The 19727-nt window shown below is 46.0% G+C and overlaps 1 protein-coding gene across 1 annotated transcript in view; it reads left to right on the forward strand.

The window, feature by feature from the left end:
* The window catches only part of TOX2 (TOX high mobility group box family member 2), a 175948-nt gene extending 156576 nt beyond the window's left edge, over nucleotides 1-19372 (forward strand). Inside the window, exons 6-9 of the mRNA XM_030963586.1 lie at nucleotides 5433-5513; nucleotides 7833-8240; nucleotides 10027-10157; nucleotides 18172-19372. Of these exons, the coding sequence (XP_030819446.1) occupies nucleotides 5433-5513; nucleotides 7833-8240; nucleotides 10027-10157; nucleotides 18172-18208 (657 nt within the window). The 3' untranslated portion in view covers nucleotides 18209-19372. The remainder of the gene's footprint in view (nucleotides 1-5432; nucleotides 5514-7832; nucleotides 8241-10026; nucleotides 10158-18171) is intronic.
* Nucleotides 19373-19727: the final 355 nt, after the last annotated feature.

The raw sequence follows: 19727 nt of genomic DNA on the forward strand, positions 1-19727 counted from the left end.
ACTCTTGTGCCCTCACATGGAGTGAGGGATGACTTCCACCCTATTGTATTTGTGGGGTATCCCAACAAAGGCAGGAATGATGAATCTGACTCCATGTTCTCAGAAGGCTCATTTATTACTTTATGATACTATAGTATATTAAAGAATACTAAAATATACTAAAGAATACAGAAAGGACACTTACTGAATGCTAAAAAGATAATAATGAAAACTGGTGACTCTCTCCAGAGCCCTGACACAGCTTGGCCCTGATTGGCCAAAGAGTGAAAACAACTCCCAGCAGAATGCAATGGAACAATCACCTGTGGGTAAACAATCTCCAAACACATTGCACATGTGAGCACAACACAGGAGAAGCAAATGACATAAGAATTGTTTTCCTTTTCTTTGAGGCTTCTCAGCTTCCCAGGGGAAAACCCTGGGTGAAGGAACTTTTCAGAGAATGTGAATGCCACACTCACCCCATGAAGTCAAGGCAGTGGAGAGCAGGAACCTCTCAGGATGCTTTAACCAATGGCAATTCCTGCTTCATTGCAGGCTCTTCCATTCATTCTCCAAAGGAATTGCTTCCCAGCACTGTCTCCACCAGGATAAAGCAGGAGCTCTCCTGAAACCATGCAAATAGTTCCCACAGCCAGGTTCTTCCCTGGAGGTACCCTCAGGGATGTTGACCTCAAGACTTACAATCCAGAGCACAGGTTTTATTCTGGAAGTGTAGCTTGGGTTGGTTGGTTTTAATGGTGGGAGGGACAGAATAAGTCTTGAAGGGCATACAGAATGGGATGCAAGGAGGAAAGGAGGATATGGGGACAAATAAGGATAACCTGTCCATGTTTCCTATTTGCCTTTCCAGTGGCTGTGGTAAGCATGTGTGGAGAGAAAGGGGAATGTGGCAGGGAGGATGTGCTTTGAGACATCTTGAGCATAAGCCATAAGTTATGGTGATCTGAAGACATATCTTGCAGGAAAGTGTATAATAGTTACAAGAAAAACCCTGCAGACTTACAAGCAGAATAAAAACCAAATTTACACGTTTGGGACAAGAAAAAAACCTGTCGTGGAATCATAGAAAGAAGGGCAAGGAGAGACTTAAGAGGTCAACTAGACCATACTGATGCCTGAAGTCAGGATCATCTCTACTTAAGCCATTCCTGATGGATGTGTTCCTAATCTGTTCTTAAACCCTCAGTGGTGGAGATTACACATCTCCCCAGGCAATGTCTTCCCATGCTTAATTATCCTTACTGCTCCCAAGGCTTCCCAGTGCTTACCGAACATTTCCCTCGGTGCAATTTAAGCCTATTTTCCCCGTGCCTCCTTTGCTACATCATGGTGGCTCCTCTTGGTCTTCCCCCCCAGCTTTCCTCCTGGACACCTTTCCTGCACTTCCCATCTCTCCTCTCCTGATGTTTTACCTTTTTTATGAAGCACAACACCCCAAACTCCAGCTGGGATTGCAGCAGAGACCCCCCCACTTGGGGTTAGTGCACCCCTCGATTTTTTGGGGGAGAGTTTGAGCCCTTCCCCTCGTTCCCCAGGCTCGGGCAGCAGGATTCCTGCTGGGGCAGGAGGGCTGGGATGCAGAGGTGACAGAGAACAGCTCTGGCTGTCACTCAGTGCCTGCGCGACACGGAGCCGCTCGTGGGCGTCAGCGGGGTTTGCAATAATTGTCTTCTCTAATTAACTTGTTATCAAACAAGAACATTTCATTATGGTACAATTACTGGCTGCTTTGCTGAGACACAGAGGTGTCAGGATTACAATCCCGACATATGCTTCTTACAGCTCTGATTTTTTTTTTTGTTTTCATAATCACTAACCATTTTTATTTCCTACCCCCCCCTCCTCCCTCCAACCCACCCACTCACTTAATGACTAATGAATCCTCCTGCTAATGAATGAGGAAAATAAATCAGTGGGCATGGTAGGTTAGGAAGAAAAACATGCAAAATGTTTTGAGGATCCTTAAATCTGATAAATTACTTCAAAATTAAAATCCCTGGGAGAAAATGGGATTTAATTAGAAAGTAACATGGTTTTGTCAATGTTTAAATTAAAATTTTAAAGGTTATAAATGCTGCACTAGAGCTGCCTTTACACAGAGGATTTGTGAGGAGCTTTGTTCAGATCTCACATCAGTGTGGTGATTCCCAGGAGACAGGCAGCTCAATGTCCTTGCTAGAGCCCTGTGTGGGTGCAGGGCAGGACTGCAAAATTCCCACCAGGAGACCCTTAGAGATGGTTCTTTGCAATGAGGGTGGTGGCACAGGTCACCCAGAGAAGCTATGGCTGTCCCTGGATCCCTGGAAGTGTCCAAGGCCAGGCTGGATGGGGCTTGGAGCAGCCTGGGATAGTGGAATAACCAATTCCATCGAATGGTGGAGTAGACCATGGTTAGACACCATGGAAGGTGTCCCTGCCATGGGTGGATCAAAAGAGTGCCTTCAACACAAACCATTCTGGGTTTCTATGATTAAAACCCAGATAATCCGCCAGGAATCTTCCAGAACTTGCAGCTCACCAGAGAAACACCAGGGAGCACAATCCCTGAGCTCACCTTTCTGGTGGCCAGGCTTGAGCCAGGGCTGGCCCAGGGAGCACAGAGGCTCCTGCCTGGAGCAGAATGAGCCACTGGCTGCCCCTGCCCAGTCCTGCACCAGACCCCATCCAGCAGCACATCCCAACACCAGACCTCTAAAAGAGACAAGAACAGATGAAGAGTGGCATTAAAAAAAAAGAGTTTAGCAGGAAAATCAAGTGATGGGGATGAAGATAGGCACAGACTTTATTGGTTATTTATTTATTTGCATTTAGTATTAGGAAGTCTCATTTACCTGTCCTCTCACTGTCCAGAAATTGCAGGTTTTGCTCCAGGCAAGTCTTGCTATAATTAAATTTATCTCTGCATAGCTCTGAATACTTTGTTTTCCTTCCATATTGGGAAAAAAAAAAGTAAAACCACTCTTGTATTTTGCTGTTATAGAGGAAAAATAATTAAAAATGTTCTCCATAGGGCAGCATCCAGCTGTGCCCTCTCTTACACACTGGGATACAGGAATTCCTATTTCATTGCTGTGAGGGCATCAGGCACCATCTTTAAGAGCATCCACCAGCTCTGCTGCTGAACACAATAAATCCTGTGGTGCTGTGATGGGCACAAACCTCCCCCAGTGGAAGGTGTCCCTGCCCATGTCAGGGGGATGGAACTGGAAGAGTTTTAAGGTCCCTTCCAACCCAAACCACTCTTTGATTCTATAATAAAAGATGTGGAGATTGTAGAGAAAGGTAATAGCTTTTATTAAGGGAACCGATACTGTTTGAAGAAATAGTTACTTTTCACAGGCAAACTCTTCTTCAGGCTGACATTTTGAAAAGTAATTTTGTTCTGAATGGAGCAAATGTAATATTTCCTGAATGCCATAAAGCCAAAGACAAACGTAGAGAAATGCTCCATTTCAGAAAATTGCCATCTGAGACCTCCAGTGTGTCAAGTCAAAACGTTTCATTACAGGACTCACTGTGATTTAGCAATGAAAATAAGGCTTTCAATCCATTTTTAATAGAATTTATCTGTACTGATTTTAAACTCACATTCAGTTCAACTGCTGGAAGGTTGCTCTCCCTTCAGAGGTCAGTGTTGGGAGGGAGTCTGCCATGGCCATGGAAATTTGCAGGGGAAATAAGCTAAATCATAGAATTGTGGGATTGTTTTGGTTGGAAAATACCTTCAGGATCATCCTGTCCAACTGTCAGCCCAGCACTGCCACAGCCACCTATTATATTTAGGTACCCCCAGACAAAGGCAGGAATGATGAATCTGACTCCATGTTCTCAGAAGGCTCATTTATTATTTTATGATACTATATTATATTAAAGAATACTATACTATACTAAAGAATACAGAAAGGATACTTACTGAATGCTAAAAAGATAATAATGAAAACTGGTGACTCTCTCCAGAGTCCTGACACAGCTTGGCCCTGATTGGCCAAAGAGTGAAAACAACTCACAGCAGAATGCAATGGAACAATCACCTGTGGGTAAACAATCTCCAAACACATTGCACATGTGAGCACAACACAGGAGAAGCAAATGAGATAAGAATTGTTTTCCTTTTCTCTGAGGCTCCTCAGCTTCCCAGGAGAAAAACCCTGGGTGAAGGGATTTTTCAGAGAATGTGAATGCCACGGCCACCATGTCCCCAAGTGCCACATCCATAGGTCTTTTATACACCTCCAGCAATGGTGGCTCCACCACTTCCCTGGGCAAACTGCTCCAGCGCTGGGCAACCCTTTCCATGGAGAAATTTTTCCCAATATCCAACCTAAATCATCCTGAACACAGAATGTGCCCACCAGGCTTCAGCATTTCAACTGCTGAAAGCTGTTGTTGGTTTTAAAGCTGAATTAAATACATGCAAATCTCTTCTAATTGAAATCAACTTTCAGTTCATCACTTGAGGAAGGCTTTGGGTTTCCAGTGGAGAAGAGGGTTGGTGGGTATTTTTCCTGGGAGTTCCTGCTTTTATCCTGAAATTTTCATTCCGTTTTAAAATGCTCCTTTGCTCAGTTTAATCTGTGTAGTCCCATGGGGACTCACTGCTGGGGGCAGAGTGGATCACACCATTATTTATTGAAGGTCTTCACCTGCATATGGAGGACCAGGATCCAGGCAGGATGGGGACCAGCACTGACATGATCAAGAGGCATCTCTCATTATGGGAAAAAATGGAAAAATAAGCCATAATTCACTCTTCCACATATTTTATTTTTTCCTTAGGGAAGCAAACTCTCCTGGTACTTGCTGCTTCCCTGAAAGCTCCAGCTCACCAAGTCATAACACGAGGCAAAAATCTCAGTTTTTGTAAGATCAGGAAGCAGTTCCCAGCTGTCCAGACTACAGGGAAGAGCTGGAGTTTTAAGCTATAAAGGATTAATATTGGGAAAGCCAAGAAAAAAAATGGATAATTTCGTAATTCTGACTGTCTCACCTGTTTTTAAGCTGGTCATCATCACAGAATCATAGAATGGATTGAGTTGGAAGGGACTTTAAAGATAGTGATGTCATTTGAGGATTTGGGCTTTTGTCCTGCTCTCCCAAGAGCCTGGATCACTCTTTACTCTGCTTCCTGTTGGGAAGGGATTTCACTGTGTTCACCTCATAAAATCAGACTGTGTCTCACAGATACCTGTCTAAACACACAGACCACTCTGACCAGAGATCCCAGCACAGGATCATATGAAAAATCCCAGCATGGTCCAACCCAGGGGCTTCATTTTCTTGGTTTGGTGTAAATTCCCCTGCATCAGAATTGAGTTTTTCATGCACACAGCCCCACTGAAGGGGCTTCCCACTGAGCAGGTGGGGTGCAGCCAAGCCCAGCAGCCCCCTGTTCCCTCTACTAATGATTTTCCATCCTTTGGTCCTTCCAGGCATACAAGAGGAAAACAGAAGCTGCCAAGAAGGAGTACCTGAAAGCCCTGGCTGCATACAGGGCCAGCCTCGTCTCCAAGGTACAGCCATGCTCACAGACAGGGTACAACTCACAGCAGCCTCCAGGGAGGAGCACAATTATCAGAAATGCTGTGTAATTGTGATATCAGAGCTGATCAAAGCATTGGCACCTTCCCAAGGGGCTGAAAGAGGGGTTCTGGGGCACGGTGAGAGCAGGAGCTGGGCTGTCATCTGCCTTTAGAGCCCTGCAGTGAGGCCCCATGTAGGGCGCCAGTGTGTAGGAGCAACGGGGGTAGCACGGTCAGGACAGATGGACACGAGAGATCTCTGCAGCCAGGGCTGGAATTTGGGGTTTATTGCAAAGGGCCTGGGGGCAGGGCCCTGCTGGGAGCTGCCAGCCACAGCTCAGAGCAGGCTGAGAGAAGAGAGGGGGAGAGAGGATGAGAGGGTGAGAGAGTAAGGGAGTAAAGGGGTAAGAGATAGAAGTTCCCATTACAATACAACAAATCTTCTGTGTTGAATATTCTAATTCTCACTAACCAATCTAGTACAAGATACAAATCCTACAGCATTTCCATACAGCCTATAAGAATCATTACATTACCATACTGTGTTCCATTTTAAACCCTAAAAACTCCTCTTTGGGCCCCTTCTGCCAAGCTGTAGGGTCTGCTCTGACCCTTGGGCCTGTCTGCAAGCAGAGGGTGTTGTTCCATCAAAAGGGGATCACCTTCAGTGGCCACACCATTGTTTTCCAGTTGTTCAGTAACTGAGGTATCTCAAAGCTTGCTTTCATTTCAATCTCACTTATAGTTTCCATATTCTCAAAGTCTTTTGCCAGACAATCATATTGATAAGGCTTTCCTGTTTCATCTTCCGCAACACCCACTTTGGATGGGTTCAGCAGCAGGGGGTTTCATCAGTGTCCCTGTGTGGGGTGCCCCTGCTGCTTGTCCCCACTGTTCCTTGCCTGCTTTTGGGGTGTGAGTGCAGCAAAGGGGTCAGGAGGACAAGGTGGCACCAGGGACTGGCCCAGGGGAAGGTGACACCCAGTACTGGGCTCACTGGTGCCAGTGTCCTGCTGCACCCTGCTCCATGCACTTGGACTGTCCCACCTGCTCAGGACCCCACGTGTTGCTTCTCCTGTGCATGCTCAGCCTAGACCAGATTTTTAGGGAGTTTTAGGGAAGTTTTTAGAGAGTTTTATGGAGTTTATCAACCCCATAATTATGGGTTGATGAGATGTAGGCACATGAGTACTGACCACACTGCAGCCAGACCAAACCCAGAGAGCCCATTCCAGTGTCAGTGACATTTCAGAGCCTTTTCAGGCTCAGAGAGGAGCTCCCAGAGCTGCAAGACCACCCTGGGGAGCAGTGATGGGCCCAGTCTCCTAGATGTGGATGTCCCACCTAAGAGACCTCACAGTTTGCCCTCCTCCACTCCTCCAGAAAGGGGACACAGCATTTGCTGCCTGGGAGTTTGGGGGGCTCCTGTGGAGCTCAAAACCTTCCTGGCTCAGGGGTAATGCTGCCCTTGGGTAGTGGGTAGCTTCAAAGCTACTCCTTGGTACTACACCACATCCTCAGAGCTTAAACATCACATTCAGGTGCCTTGGGAAATAAAGTGATCTCCCAAACCACCCCTCACCTGCAGGATTCGTGTGCTGATGGGGAGCTGGAAAAGTTCAGAGCCCCTGTGCAGACCAGGAGCTGCCAACTTCTCAACAGAACAGCAGCAAGGACAGAAGAGGGAATCAGTGGGTAAAGCCTGCTAGGATTGCAAATACTGCTCCTATAGACAGTACGTAGTGGAAGTGGGCTCCCACGTAGTAGGTGTGGTGTAGTATGACACTGTTCACAGAGGTCTGAGGATGAGGGAAGAGATGAGGATCTGACTCCATGTTTCAGAAGGCTTGATTTATTATTTTATCATATATATTACATTAGAACTATACTAAAAGAGTAAAAGAAAGGATTTCCTCAGAAGGCTAGCTAAGAATAGAATAACAAAGAATGATAACAAAGGTTTGTGGCTCAGAGAGCCCAAGCCAGCTGGGCTGTGATTGGCCATTAATTACAAACATCCAACATGGGCCAATCACAGATCCACCTGTTGCATTCCACAGCAGCAGATAATCATTGTTTACATTTTGTTCCTGAGGCCTCTCAGCTTCTCAGGAGGAAAAATTCTAAGGAAAGGATTTTCCATAAAAGATGTCTGTGACAGTGTAGGGCAATGTCTAGTGAGGAGTTTGCTAAGACGATCCCTGGTGGGGATAGCCCATGGGGGGCTATCTGCACTGATGGATATCTCAGGATGCATATCACTGTTTCCTCTTTCCCTTCCTCACCACCTCCCCCTCTGTTTCCCCACAGAGCTCTGCCGACCAGGGGGAGACGAAAAGCACCCAGAGCAACCCCCCATCCAAGATGATCCCTCCCAAGCAGCCCATGTACCCCATGCCTCCTCAGGCATCCTCTCCCTACCCTGGCCTGGGCTCCTTCCTGTCCCCATCCGAGCTGCAGAGCTACCGTGGGCACCCTCACGCGGGGCTGTCCCGCACGCTGCCCTCCAAGCCCCTGCTGCCCAGCATCAGTGCCTCCCCTCCACCCTCCTTCCAGATCAGCCCCCCGCTCCACCAGCAGCTGTCCTTGCACCACCCGCAGAGCTCGCTCCTGCCCCAGCCCCTCAGCATGCAGCAGGTCCCCCAGCAGCCCCTCCTGTCCCCCCCCATGGCACTACAGGTACAGCCCCCCATCAACGCCTCGCCGCCCGGCCAGCAGGTCAGTGCTGGGGATGGGGGGGATGGAGCACCAGGAAGGGATGAGGGAGCTGGGAAAGGGGTTCAGCATGGAGAAAAGGAGGCTCAGGGGGGAACTTGTGTGTGAAAAATGCCAATCGCTTGTTTTTTTAAAATTTTGAAAGTTTCATGGTAATAAAATGGTTATAAATAACGGTCATAAAAATAATGGTTATAAAAAGAACTCTAATATAATTAGAGTAATAATAATTTGGACAATTTGGATTAGGGCAATGTGAGACAATAAAAACAAAGAGTTATGGATGGTCTGGGTGCCTTTTTCTGGGCAAAATAAGCCCGAAAAGGGACCCACATTAACAGAGGATTAACCCTTAAAAGCAGCAGCCTGTTGCATATTCATACACCTCATACATGATGCATAAATTCCATTCAAACACAGGATTCTGTCTGGTCATCTTCTTCCTCTTAATCCTAACTCAGCTGAGTGAGGCAGGAAGAAGTTCGTTTCTCCTGATAATGGAGCAATAAATTCTCTTTCTCTGAAAGATTCAGGTGTCCTGTGGCTGCTATCTCAGTGCGAGTCCTTTCTTTAAAAAAGTATCTTACATAGCATAGTTTCTATTTTAACATTATGTTATAACCTAAAACTATATTTAACACACTACTAAAAAAAATTAATACAGCGTAACTTTCTAACACGACGCATACAATATTAATTTTAATATTTTCTAAAAGCCAATCATAAAATACACATTTTTCACATTGTGACTCCCTGACAGGAGGGGACAGCCCCAGGTTGGGCTGTGCTCACAGGGAGCAGGGACAGCACAAGAGATGGCCTCAAGTTGTGTCAGAGAATGCTTAGATTGAAAATTAAATAAAATGTCTCTGTTGAAAGGGTTATCAGGCAGTGGAACAGCTGCCCAGAGAAGTTGTGGAGTCACCATTCCTGGAAGCTTTAAAAAATGTGTAAATGTGGCACTTGGGGACAGGGTTTAGTGGTGGGGTGGCAGTGTTGGGTTAATGTCTGTACTCAATGATCCTGACTTCTCCAGCACGGGAGTTGGGCTTTGGCTCTGCACTGCCAAAGTGGCTTCTGTAATTTGGTGAGAGCATTATAGGGGATCCTCACACTCACTCATTGGGGTAGGAGCTGTTGCTGAGGGCAGCATTTTGTGAAACTTCATTCCACATAGTTTGTGAACAAAATATAAAAATTTAAAAAAAAAAACCTCCCATTGCCCTAATTTGGATATTTTGGAAAAAAATCATGTTCTTTGCCAGGTAACTATCATGGATCTGGTTTATATACATTGCCTAATGGATGTAAATTTAATTAAACTCACCCCAAAAAAATAGGGAAAATTATCAGCTTTCAGCTGGAGCAGCCCCTCAGTGTCCTTGCAGAGTTGCCAGTGGTGGCAGCTCGTGGGGACAGTGTTGATTGTGTGGCTGTCCCTTGTTCCTGAGCACTGGAGTGGGAACTCAGCACTGCACTGGACACTGCTTTGGTGACCAGACTGCAAAAACCCAAAGGCTTTTGTGGCTGTGTGCCCTCCACAGCCATTGCCAGCCCCCAGGAGGGAGGTCCTGACAAAAAGAGCAGGGAAAAGGGATGTCAAATGTGCTGCTGCACTGGCACCATGTCTGGGCTTGGACCCCCCTCTGTCCCTGGGGCTCCTCCTGTGCTCTGAACTGACAGGTTTTGGGGGACAATGCCTGTAAATGTGATTATGCACTCTTATTAAATCTGCACTTCTCCTGCTTTGTATGCCCCTGTAACCCTCCTTTTCCTCTCCACCCTGCAGGACTTCTCCCATATTTCGTCTGAGTTTCAGAACAGTGTTGGACCCCGTTCTCCTGGTGCATCAAACCCCCCAGGAAGCACTGAGTGGGACAGCGACTACCCCAGCAGGGAGTGTGGGGTCAACCACTGCAGGCCAGTAGACAAAACAGCTCCTTGCTCATGCACATCTGGGCTGGGACAGTGACAGTGCCCCACAGCTCACTGCCTGCCCTAAAATGTGTGGCCAGTTGTGCTCAGGGGAGCTCAAGGCTCCCTCAGCTCTGTAGGCTCACTGAAGTGATGCTGTGGAAGCAGGTAGCTTAAAAATCATGGATAAATTCTTCATTGGATATGAAAAGTTGTCTTCCCCCTCCCCCCTTTTTTTTTTATTTCCATTCCATGGAAGGGTTAGACACATTTTTTTATGAAGCAATCCCCCCAGCAGAGTTCCTGGAGGTTTGAAAGCAGCCATGTCCATAAGGGCAGGCCTCAGTGTGGCCTTCCAGTGCTTAAAGAGTCTTAGTAAAAAGTTGGAGAACAACTAATTGCAAAGGCAGATAGTTATAGGACAAGGGGGGGATGGTTTTAAACTAAAAGAGAAGAAATTTAGATCATATGTGAAGAAGAAATTCTTCCCTGTGAGGGTGGGCAGGCCCTGGCACAGAGTGCCCAGAGAAGCTGTGGCTGCCCCTGAATCCCTGGAAGTGTCCAAGGACAGGGACAGGGCTTGGAGCACCCTGGGACAGTGGAAAGTGTCCTTGTCCATGGCAGGGGATGGATTGAGATGGGCTTTAAGTCCCCTTCCAACCCAGACTATTCTGTGGTTCTATGACAAGCAATGTTCTTCTGTTCCTAAAGCAATTGCTCTTATCACTGAGGCCACAACCTCCCAGAATTGTCTCTACCAGCAGGACCCTTACCATTCCTGGGGCTGGTGTACAAATCCTCCATCCTCCCCAGAGCCACACAATGCTCCATCCCCCTGCACCATGCAGGAAAGCCCCACTTGTAGGAGCCTAAATGAGGGATGCAGGACTCCAGGGGCTCTCCAAAATGCAGTTTATTGTACCCAAGATGTTACAGCAGTCCAGGGTGGTGGGTGACAGAGCTGTGCCTACAGCTGTCAGCTCCAGCTGCAGGCAGGCCTGGAGACCCTTTGGTTTAAGTTACAATGCATTATTTACTTTTCTTTGCTGAGCATCTTAACACAGTAGAACCAATCTATACCTAAACTATTATCTATAGCCTATCATAACTACTGTAATTACCATATTCATGTTACTGTTCTCCAATCACTAAAAGTCAGTACATTACAGTTTAAGCTAGAAGTTGTTTTTCAGTTTTCTTGCAGTGGAAAATTCTGAGACCTTTTTTCTGCTTACCACATTTGCTGACTTGTTTGCCTGTGCTATCTTCATGCTTGGTAAAAACATCTTCTTGTTTGGGGTGGGTTTATCCTTTGCTCTAAGCCATAAAAACCCCTTCTAACCAACACACCCTTTGCCTCCTTGGTTATCCAGTAAGACTGGCTCAGCAATTCTTTTCTTCTATATCAAAACTTGCTTCCATCTCTATTCCTTCACAGACTCTACATTTAAAAATCTTTCTGCTAAGCACACATATCTGTGAGACTTTCTTGTCAAACTTTCATCCTTCCCAACACCCAGTGATATCTGCACACGTCTTCCCCTCATGCCCTACAAGCTCTGACATGAATGTGCCAGCGTGAAGGTCTGGAAATCCCCAATAAATGAAAATTATATATCAGGGTAGTCTTAAGCTGGGCAGCAGGGAGTGTGTGGAAGCCATTTCCAACCTCTGCCTAGCCCACTGCTCTTGGCTCATGGTTTGGAGGCTCTGTTGTGCTCTAGAACATTCCTGGGGTTCTCTGTGGGAGCAGGCTGGGAAAGAGGCTGGATATGGTCGGAGTATTGATTTCCTTCAAGTGCTGGAACGCAGTGCTTTCACCAGAAATAATAAAACCAGCTCCCAGGCTTTTCAGAGCACAGCTCTGTCTGTGCCAGCAGAGCACTCACAACTGCTGGGCAGGGCACAGAGCGTACAGACATTTATTTCTTCCAGGGCAATAAATAACTGCCTGATCCATTAGAATATCCCTGCTGTCTGCCTGCCCCAGGGGCTCAGGGACATGGATAGCTCTGACCTTTGCATGCTCCTTCCTGAAGTCTCTGCAGACAGCCTGGAAGAGCAAACATGACCAGGACCTGATTGTAAAAGTCACTTCACATGTCATAGGCAAAATGCTGAAGGTGCTTGCGGGGCTGTGGCACATGGATCCCAATTTCTGGTGCTGGGCAGATCCCAGGAATGAATTCCCCTAGAAATAAGCATCACTTCTCAAGGGATCAGCTGGGAAAACATTTGATTCCTTCTGCAAATCCCACTGCCTGGGTCGCATGCAGAAAGCCCAGGGCACTCCAGAAACAGGTGAAATGTTCCCACAGCCATGGGGACTGAGTCCTGCGTTGCTAAAACAAGCTCTGTGACATCTGGCTGCAGTACCACACTGTAAGCAGAGGGCCCATGCAATTCATGATCAAAGCTCATGCATTTCATGCCTTTGTCACAGCAGAAATATCAAATTTCATGGGTTTATTGCAGCTTCCTGGAAAAAAAAAAAAAAGAAGTCATTCTAAAACCAGACAGATTATGCAGAGACTTCCAGATAATGATTAGAGTAGATAACAGCAAGGAACTCAGATGGATAGAGATCAGTCCTGCAGAAAGTGCTTAGTGCACTGAAAATGTCATAGTGTCTGCTGAGAAGGAGCCATCTCCTGTGACTAAAGGCAGCCAGTGCCCAAAGCTGGATTGTTCTCATTTATTGTAAAGCCTGGTGTGCCAGCAGCACCCTCACCTCCTGCTTCTGCTGCCCTGGGATTTGCAGCCTCAGTGCCCCTTCTGCATCACCTGGAGCAGTCCCAGGCATCTGCAGCTCCCTGTGCCTCAAGGCTGCTCACAAGCCAAGAGATGATCTGGATCTCCTCACCCAGAGCATGGAAAGATGGGGCAAGGGGGAATGGCTTCCTGTTGTCATTATATTGCAAAGGTTCCACATTGTTGTCTCCTTATTGCAGGAGTTTCATACCCCCTTGATATTTCTCATAGGCAGCTCCTCTAAGCACCACCTCTTCCTTCTTCTCACAGTAGCCAAGTAATTCCAATTCCCTTCTCAACCAGCCACTCCACTCTTTTTTAACACTCTTCTTCTTATTGGCTACAGCTGTGGCCTGTTAAGGTCAGGCCTGCTCCTAATCTTTGATAATTGGCCAAGCTGCAACTCCTTGGGGGTGAGATTACTTTCTACACTGTCTTTATTTTCTTATATTCTATCCCCCTACAGCTTCCCACTGCCAGGGCAGGGTTAGATGGGATATTGAGAAGGAATTGTTCCCTGTGAGGATGGGCAGGCCCTGGCACAGGATGCCCAGAGCAGCTGGGGCTGCCCCTGGATCCCTGGCACTGCCCAAGGCCAGGCTGGACAGGGCTTGGAGCACCCTGGGATGGTGGAACAAGATGAGCTTTAAGGCCCATTCTCACCCAGTGCACTCTAGGATTCCATGATCTTCCTGACTCTTCTCCTTTGCGCTAATTTCCAAGTGACATTCAAAGTTGGCATTGGGCTCCTCCACAGCACCTTTCATTAGCTGAGTGGGTCCAACCCTCAGCAGATCTTGGGCACAGCAGTGATAAAGTGATGTTGTCTCCATGGGTTTGGTCCATCAGTGCTGCCCTAGGAATATCTGGGAAGTCTCTGGACCATGTAATGGCCCATTTCAACCTTCAGCTTAGTTGCAATTAAAGCAGCACTGTGAGAAGCAAAACCTGGCTGGAAAGAGAAGGATTGTTCCTTGATGGGATGGGACTCAGCTGCAGAGCCCCAGATTCCTGGCAGAGGGGATTGTCCCAGCCTCCCCAGCACACAGCCCTGTTGGGTTATGAATTTTATTTCATATCTAACCTTGATATTTCTTTAGCTTCCAACATCTGTTGGCACTGGGTTAGCTGGGGTGAAAGCTCCCAAGCCTCCTTTTCTTTTGTGTTTGTCATCCAGATAACTTCAGAACAACTGACAAGGTTGTCTTTTTCTCTGTCCTTCTCTATCTAATAAGGGAACTGCTGTAGGGATTTTTGTTTCCCGGCCTATGCTTGCTAGTTAAAATGCCATCAAATGACACTTCTTCCCTCATGCCCTGCAAATTCTGGGATCCTGTGAGCAGACACTCCTTAATTCATAACTCAGCCATGCTGGAGAGTTTTAAATGTTCCTTACCTCCTGCTCTCCCTATTCTTAATGACTTTGTGTTTACTGACTTCCATCCAATTTTCCTGGCTCTTTCTGGGCTGAAGCCCAAGCTGTCCTAGATTGTGAGCAAAGACATGGGAGCATTTCTCAGCTCCTGCTTGGTGTTTGACTATCACTTCCCACAAGTGACTGCAGCACACAATTTCAATGCTTTTTCACCACCACATCACCAACTCCTTTCCCAGTCCCCTGTCTCCCTCACCTGACAGCCTGATTCTGGCACTTGCTCTTTCCCAGGCACTGAATTCCTCTGTTCCACAGGGATTTTCTCAAGGGAGCTGCCTCACCACCACCAGAGGTGCAGCTTGGTTTACAATACTTGCAAAAGTTTCTTAATCCTTAATTCAACCTTAACCCCTCAAAGCATCTCCCTTGTTTTTTCTGCCTTGTTTTCTGATTACAAATCTCTCCACAATCTCTTCTCTGATTACAAATCTCTCCAAAAAAAACTTTCTCCAGGGGCTGTGTCCTTTTCATCCTAAAACATTCTGTGATTTACCTTTGTCTCCTCACACTTAGATATTTTGGGATAACACTGAACTGGATTCATCTTTCTATGTCCTTCCTCTTGTTTTAAGGCATGGATTAGGTTCTTTTTGTCATCCTTTTGCAACTTTTCCCCCCTCTTCCCACTCTTATTTAGGCTAAAACATGGGGCACTGTCCATTACACCTTGTCCAGGCACAAAAACCAATGTACAGCCACTAGATCCAGACATTTATAACCTCCCTAATTCCTTCCAACAATGAACTGATCCTCTCCAAAGGGGAGAATTTTCCAAATCAGCAGCTAAATGAGCAAACACTATAAAAAGGCAAAGATAACCCATCTCAACTGCACTTAGTTTGGATTCAATTATTTATGGTAATACTTTGTAATGAACTGGGAAATGCTCTGCAGCATGCTGTGTAAAATTAATGAAGTTTTAGGACTGGAATACCTCGCTGCTGCTCAGTGGCATTAAATCTTTTCTGAGTGCAGGAGGGAAGACTGTGCATTTTAAATGCAGATTATAAAATGTGGAGATTAGCAGAGGGGGGGCTCTTGACTCTATCAGAAGACAGCTCTATCAACACCAGCCCTGCTCTGCTGTCTGCCCCTTCCCTATTATTCCACTCACAAACACACCCACACCAGAACCTCCCAAGACTTTTAACTTTAACTTTTCGCACTTTTTAAGGCCAAGATGTCTTTATGGAGCTGGTGATGTTTCCACTGTGTATGTCCCATTGAAAGTCCTGAATCTCAGAGCAAAATCCCCACAGATCATCAGCCAGGGGAGAGGGACTTCAGCCACTTCTCTCCCTATTATGTCCCAAAAAAAAAAAGAGTGTCTGGGCTCCCTCTTTGGGCTCTCCTTATGTAGTGTGAGAATGAGCGCATTTGATGCAAAATTAACTCTCTAAACCTGCTTGGCTCAGCCTCAGGTGTGGTGAAGCAGGGGATGGTGGCCCTGGGGCTGATCCCAGGCAGAGCATTCCAACATCCTGCTGGTGGGATCTGCAGGGACCCCCAGAGCTGGCCCTGCCCTGCAGCCCCACCAAGCCACAGGAAGAAACTGATGATGTAGCCTTTAGAGCTGAAATTCAGGAAAAAATAAAATTGCATCCAACTCTCAGGGGGACCTTCTCACTCTCTACAACTACAGCCTGAAATTTAGGGTTGGAGTTAGTGTTACCCTCTAGGGTTAGGTCAGGGCTACCCCCTGGTAGAGGTGTAGCCAGGTGAAGGTTGAGCTCTTCTCCCAGGTAACAAGGGACAGGACAAGATGAAACAGCCTCAAGTTGCACCAGGGGAGGTTTAGATTGGGTATTTGGGAAAAAAATCTGCAGGAAAAGAGTGGTCAAGCATTGGAAGAGCTGCCCAGGGCAGTGGTGGAGACACCACCATCCCTGGGGGCTTTAAAAGCCATGTGGATGTGACACCTGGGGACATGGTTTGGCAGTGCTGGGAGAATGGTTGGATTGATCTTAGAGGGATTTTCCAACCTCAATGATCCTGCTGTGGTCCCTCTGTGTGCAGCCCACCCTGTGTTTTGTGCCCTGGTGATGCCTTCACAACCTGTAAATGAAACACTCACATTTGAGATGGTATTAGTACAGGAGGTGGTATGAAAGCTGGTCTTTGTTGGAGGCCTTCAGGGGCAGTTATGGAAAAATGTCCACAAAAGCCCACCCCCATGGGGGTGCAGGCAGTTTGATAAATTTGGTAAATTAGCATAATTGACAAGAAGCACCAATTAGGAGCTCAAGTGGTGATGCAATTCCCACCCATGGGTCAATCCCCTTCTAAGTCTCCCCCCCCCCCAACATGGTCTGGTACTTTGTTGATGAAAATGTCTCTGAAGAGCTGTTTTTCCACCTTGGTTGCCAGGGAGAACCAAGATAGGACAGGGGCTTTGGAATATGTTTTATCTTCTACCTAGGGAAAGGGCATGGAAAACTACAGGGAAAACTGACCACCAATACAACGGGTGACAAATATATGTGTAAAGAATACAGAGAACATATTGATGCCCTGGAGAGGCTACCTAGAACAGAGGCTAGGCAGAGTTAAAGGAATAAAGTAGGTATTTATTGAAAGCCTTCAATGGATATGCGTTAGGCAGTGCAAGAGCCTGGCAGAGGCTACACCCAAGATAGATAAAAGTCACGAGTTTTTCAGATATAAGTTTGGTCTAATTGCATATCACGGGTTAATTTTCCAATTACAGCTTCAGGTAATGAAGTCACATTCCCCCGGTTTGCTCCTCCCCAATTCACTTTTGTTTATACTTTTTGGGCCTGAGGCTGCAATGATGCCCTTGGTTCCCATCTGGAAAAGGATTGTTCTGTCTGACCAAAATGTGAAGAGAGCTTACTGACACTCTGTGTGGAGTTCAGAGTTAGACACTAATGCAGGATCTGGAAAAGAGAAAAGCTAAAACCTTAAGGCATCGATATGAAAGAATAAAAATGAAAACGGCATCACCCTGAAAGACACGGGGTGGCACAAACGGTGTGCCAGCTGTGCCAGCTGTGCCTTCCCTGCTGTCTCACTGCCTCTGCTCTCTCTTACAGCATGCTGCCAGGGGACAAGACACTCTGGAAAAGGATTGTTCTGTCTGACCAAAATGTGAAGAGAGCTTACTGACACACTACATGGAGTGTCACTACAGTTATACACTAGTGCAGTACAGGGTCTGGGAAATAGAAAAGCTAAAAACTTAAGGCATCGATATGAAAGAATGAAAATGAAAACGGCATCACCCTGAAAGCCGCAGGGTGGCACAAACAGTGTGCCAACTGTCCAGCTGTGCCTTTCCTGCTGTCTCACCGCCTCTGCTCTCTCTTACAGCATGCTGCCAAGGGACAAGGCACTCTACAAGGAGTGTCACTAGAGTTATACACTAGCGCAGTACAGGGTCTAGAAAATATAAAAGCTAAAAACTTAAGGCATCATTATGAAAGAATAAAAATGAAAATGGCATCACCCTGAAAGACACGGGGTGGCACAAACAATGTGCCAGCTGTGCCAGCTGTGCCTTCCCTGCTGTCTCACCGCCTCTGCTCTCTCTTACAGCATGCTGCCAGGGGACAAGACACTCTGGAAAAGGATTGTTCTGTCTGACCAAAATGTGAAGAGAGCTTACTGACACACTACATGGAGTGTCACTACAGTTATACACTAGTGCAGTACAGGGTCTGGGAAATAGAAAAGCTAAAAACTTAAGGCATCAATATGAAAGAATGAAAATGAAAACGGCATCACCCTGAAAGCCGCAGGGTGGCACAAGCACAGTGTGCCAACTGTCCAGCTGTGCCTTCCCTGCTGTCTCACCGCCTCTGCTCTCTCTTACAGCATGCTGCCAAGGGACAAGGCACTCTACCTCACCTAAGGCTCAGCACCCTTTGGAGGAGGCTCACAAGAAGGACACTTGAGAGGGTCAATGCTCCAGCCCCCGGGAGGCACGAGAGGGTCGGATGGGCGGCGCGGCTCCACCGCACCTCGGCGCTGGCTTCGTTTCCAGGCTCTAAGAGCAGTTTTCTTTTTTTTTTTTTTCCCTTTTCTTTTTGAACTCTAAAAAAAAAAGAATAAGTCTACTTTCTGTGGAAGTTTCCCCCTTCCCCACCCCCAAAAAAAAAAAAAAATACCCCACCTCATAAATTGCAAAGAACAAAAAAAGAAATAAAGAGAGAAAATTCAAATAAAAATAATAAAACAAGCGCAAAACCAACAAAAAAATGATGAAGTTAAACTAAGGACACCGTTTTTCTGCTTGCCATCAGCTTAGCTATGGACTATTTTCCTAGTGAACTGCTTTTAGACGCAGCATAAACCCAGGTCTGGTGTCCTGCAGCATTAGGCCAGCTCAGTAGGAGGATGCACTCTTTTGACTTGCTAACAGCACTAAACTTTGTGCAAGAAAATGTGAAGTTTGTGTGAATATTGTACATGCAAAGGCCTTGGACGGTCTGGCGAAAAAAAAAATTACAAAAATAAATAAAAACTATTGCTAGGTAGGTGGGGGAGAGAGCAGAAGGCAAACTATGAGAGGACAAATGTGAAAGAGATCATGAAAATATAATTTGTTGGATAGTTGTAAGTAGTTTACTAAGTGTTTTAGAGCTGTGCTAAAGACATCTTTAAGATTTTTTTGTGAAAGAAATTAGTAGTTTACTTTATAGTAAAAGCATTTTATATTAATTGTAGCACATTTTTTAGTTATACATAGAAGGGAGATGTGTATAAAAAAACAACAAAAAAAGCCTGCCAAACTTGTTTCTATTATTTGTACAGCAAAAATGGACAATTTATATCCATGTTGTATGGCATTATTATTTTTTTCCGGCCATATGTCCATCTATTTAAAAAATTGCTGACAATGATTTTTGTCTATTTATGAAAAATTAGAGAGCATAATTACAGTTTCTCATAAGGTGCATTTTTGGGGTTTTTTTTATTTTTTATTTTGTTTGAGGGCGCTGCTTTGGCAGCACCTGGCACATTCGGTTCACAATGCTTATCTTACCTTTCTTTATAATAAAACATATGAAAAGTAGAGCTGAAGCAGTCTCTCCTTTTTCTGGGGGACATCCTGGATGTGGCCTCTGCCTTGTCCTCCCCAGCTTTCCAACCTTCTCTCCTCTCCCAACCACATCCTCACCTGCTGCACCACTTCTCACTCTGCAATATCAAAGTAATTAATTTCATAATAAATACACAGTGATTAAAATAAGGGGGGAAAATTGAATATGATGAAAACCTTTCTGGAGTTATCATGGCAAGGTGTGACCATGTTCACAGGGGTCTCAGGCTGAGGGAAGAGACAAGGATTTGACTCCATGCTTCAGAAGGCTGATTTATTATTTTATTATATATAATATATTAAAACTATACTAAAAGAATAGAAGAAA

The sequence above is a fragment of the Camarhynchus parvulus genome, chromosome 20 (genome assembly GCF_901933205.1).
Source record: "Camarhynchus parvulus chromosome 20, STF_HiC, whole genome shotgun sequence".
Taxonomy (NCBI): domain Eukaryota; kingdom Metazoa; phylum Chordata; class Aves; order Passeriformes; family Thraupidae; genus Camarhynchus; species Camarhynchus parvulus.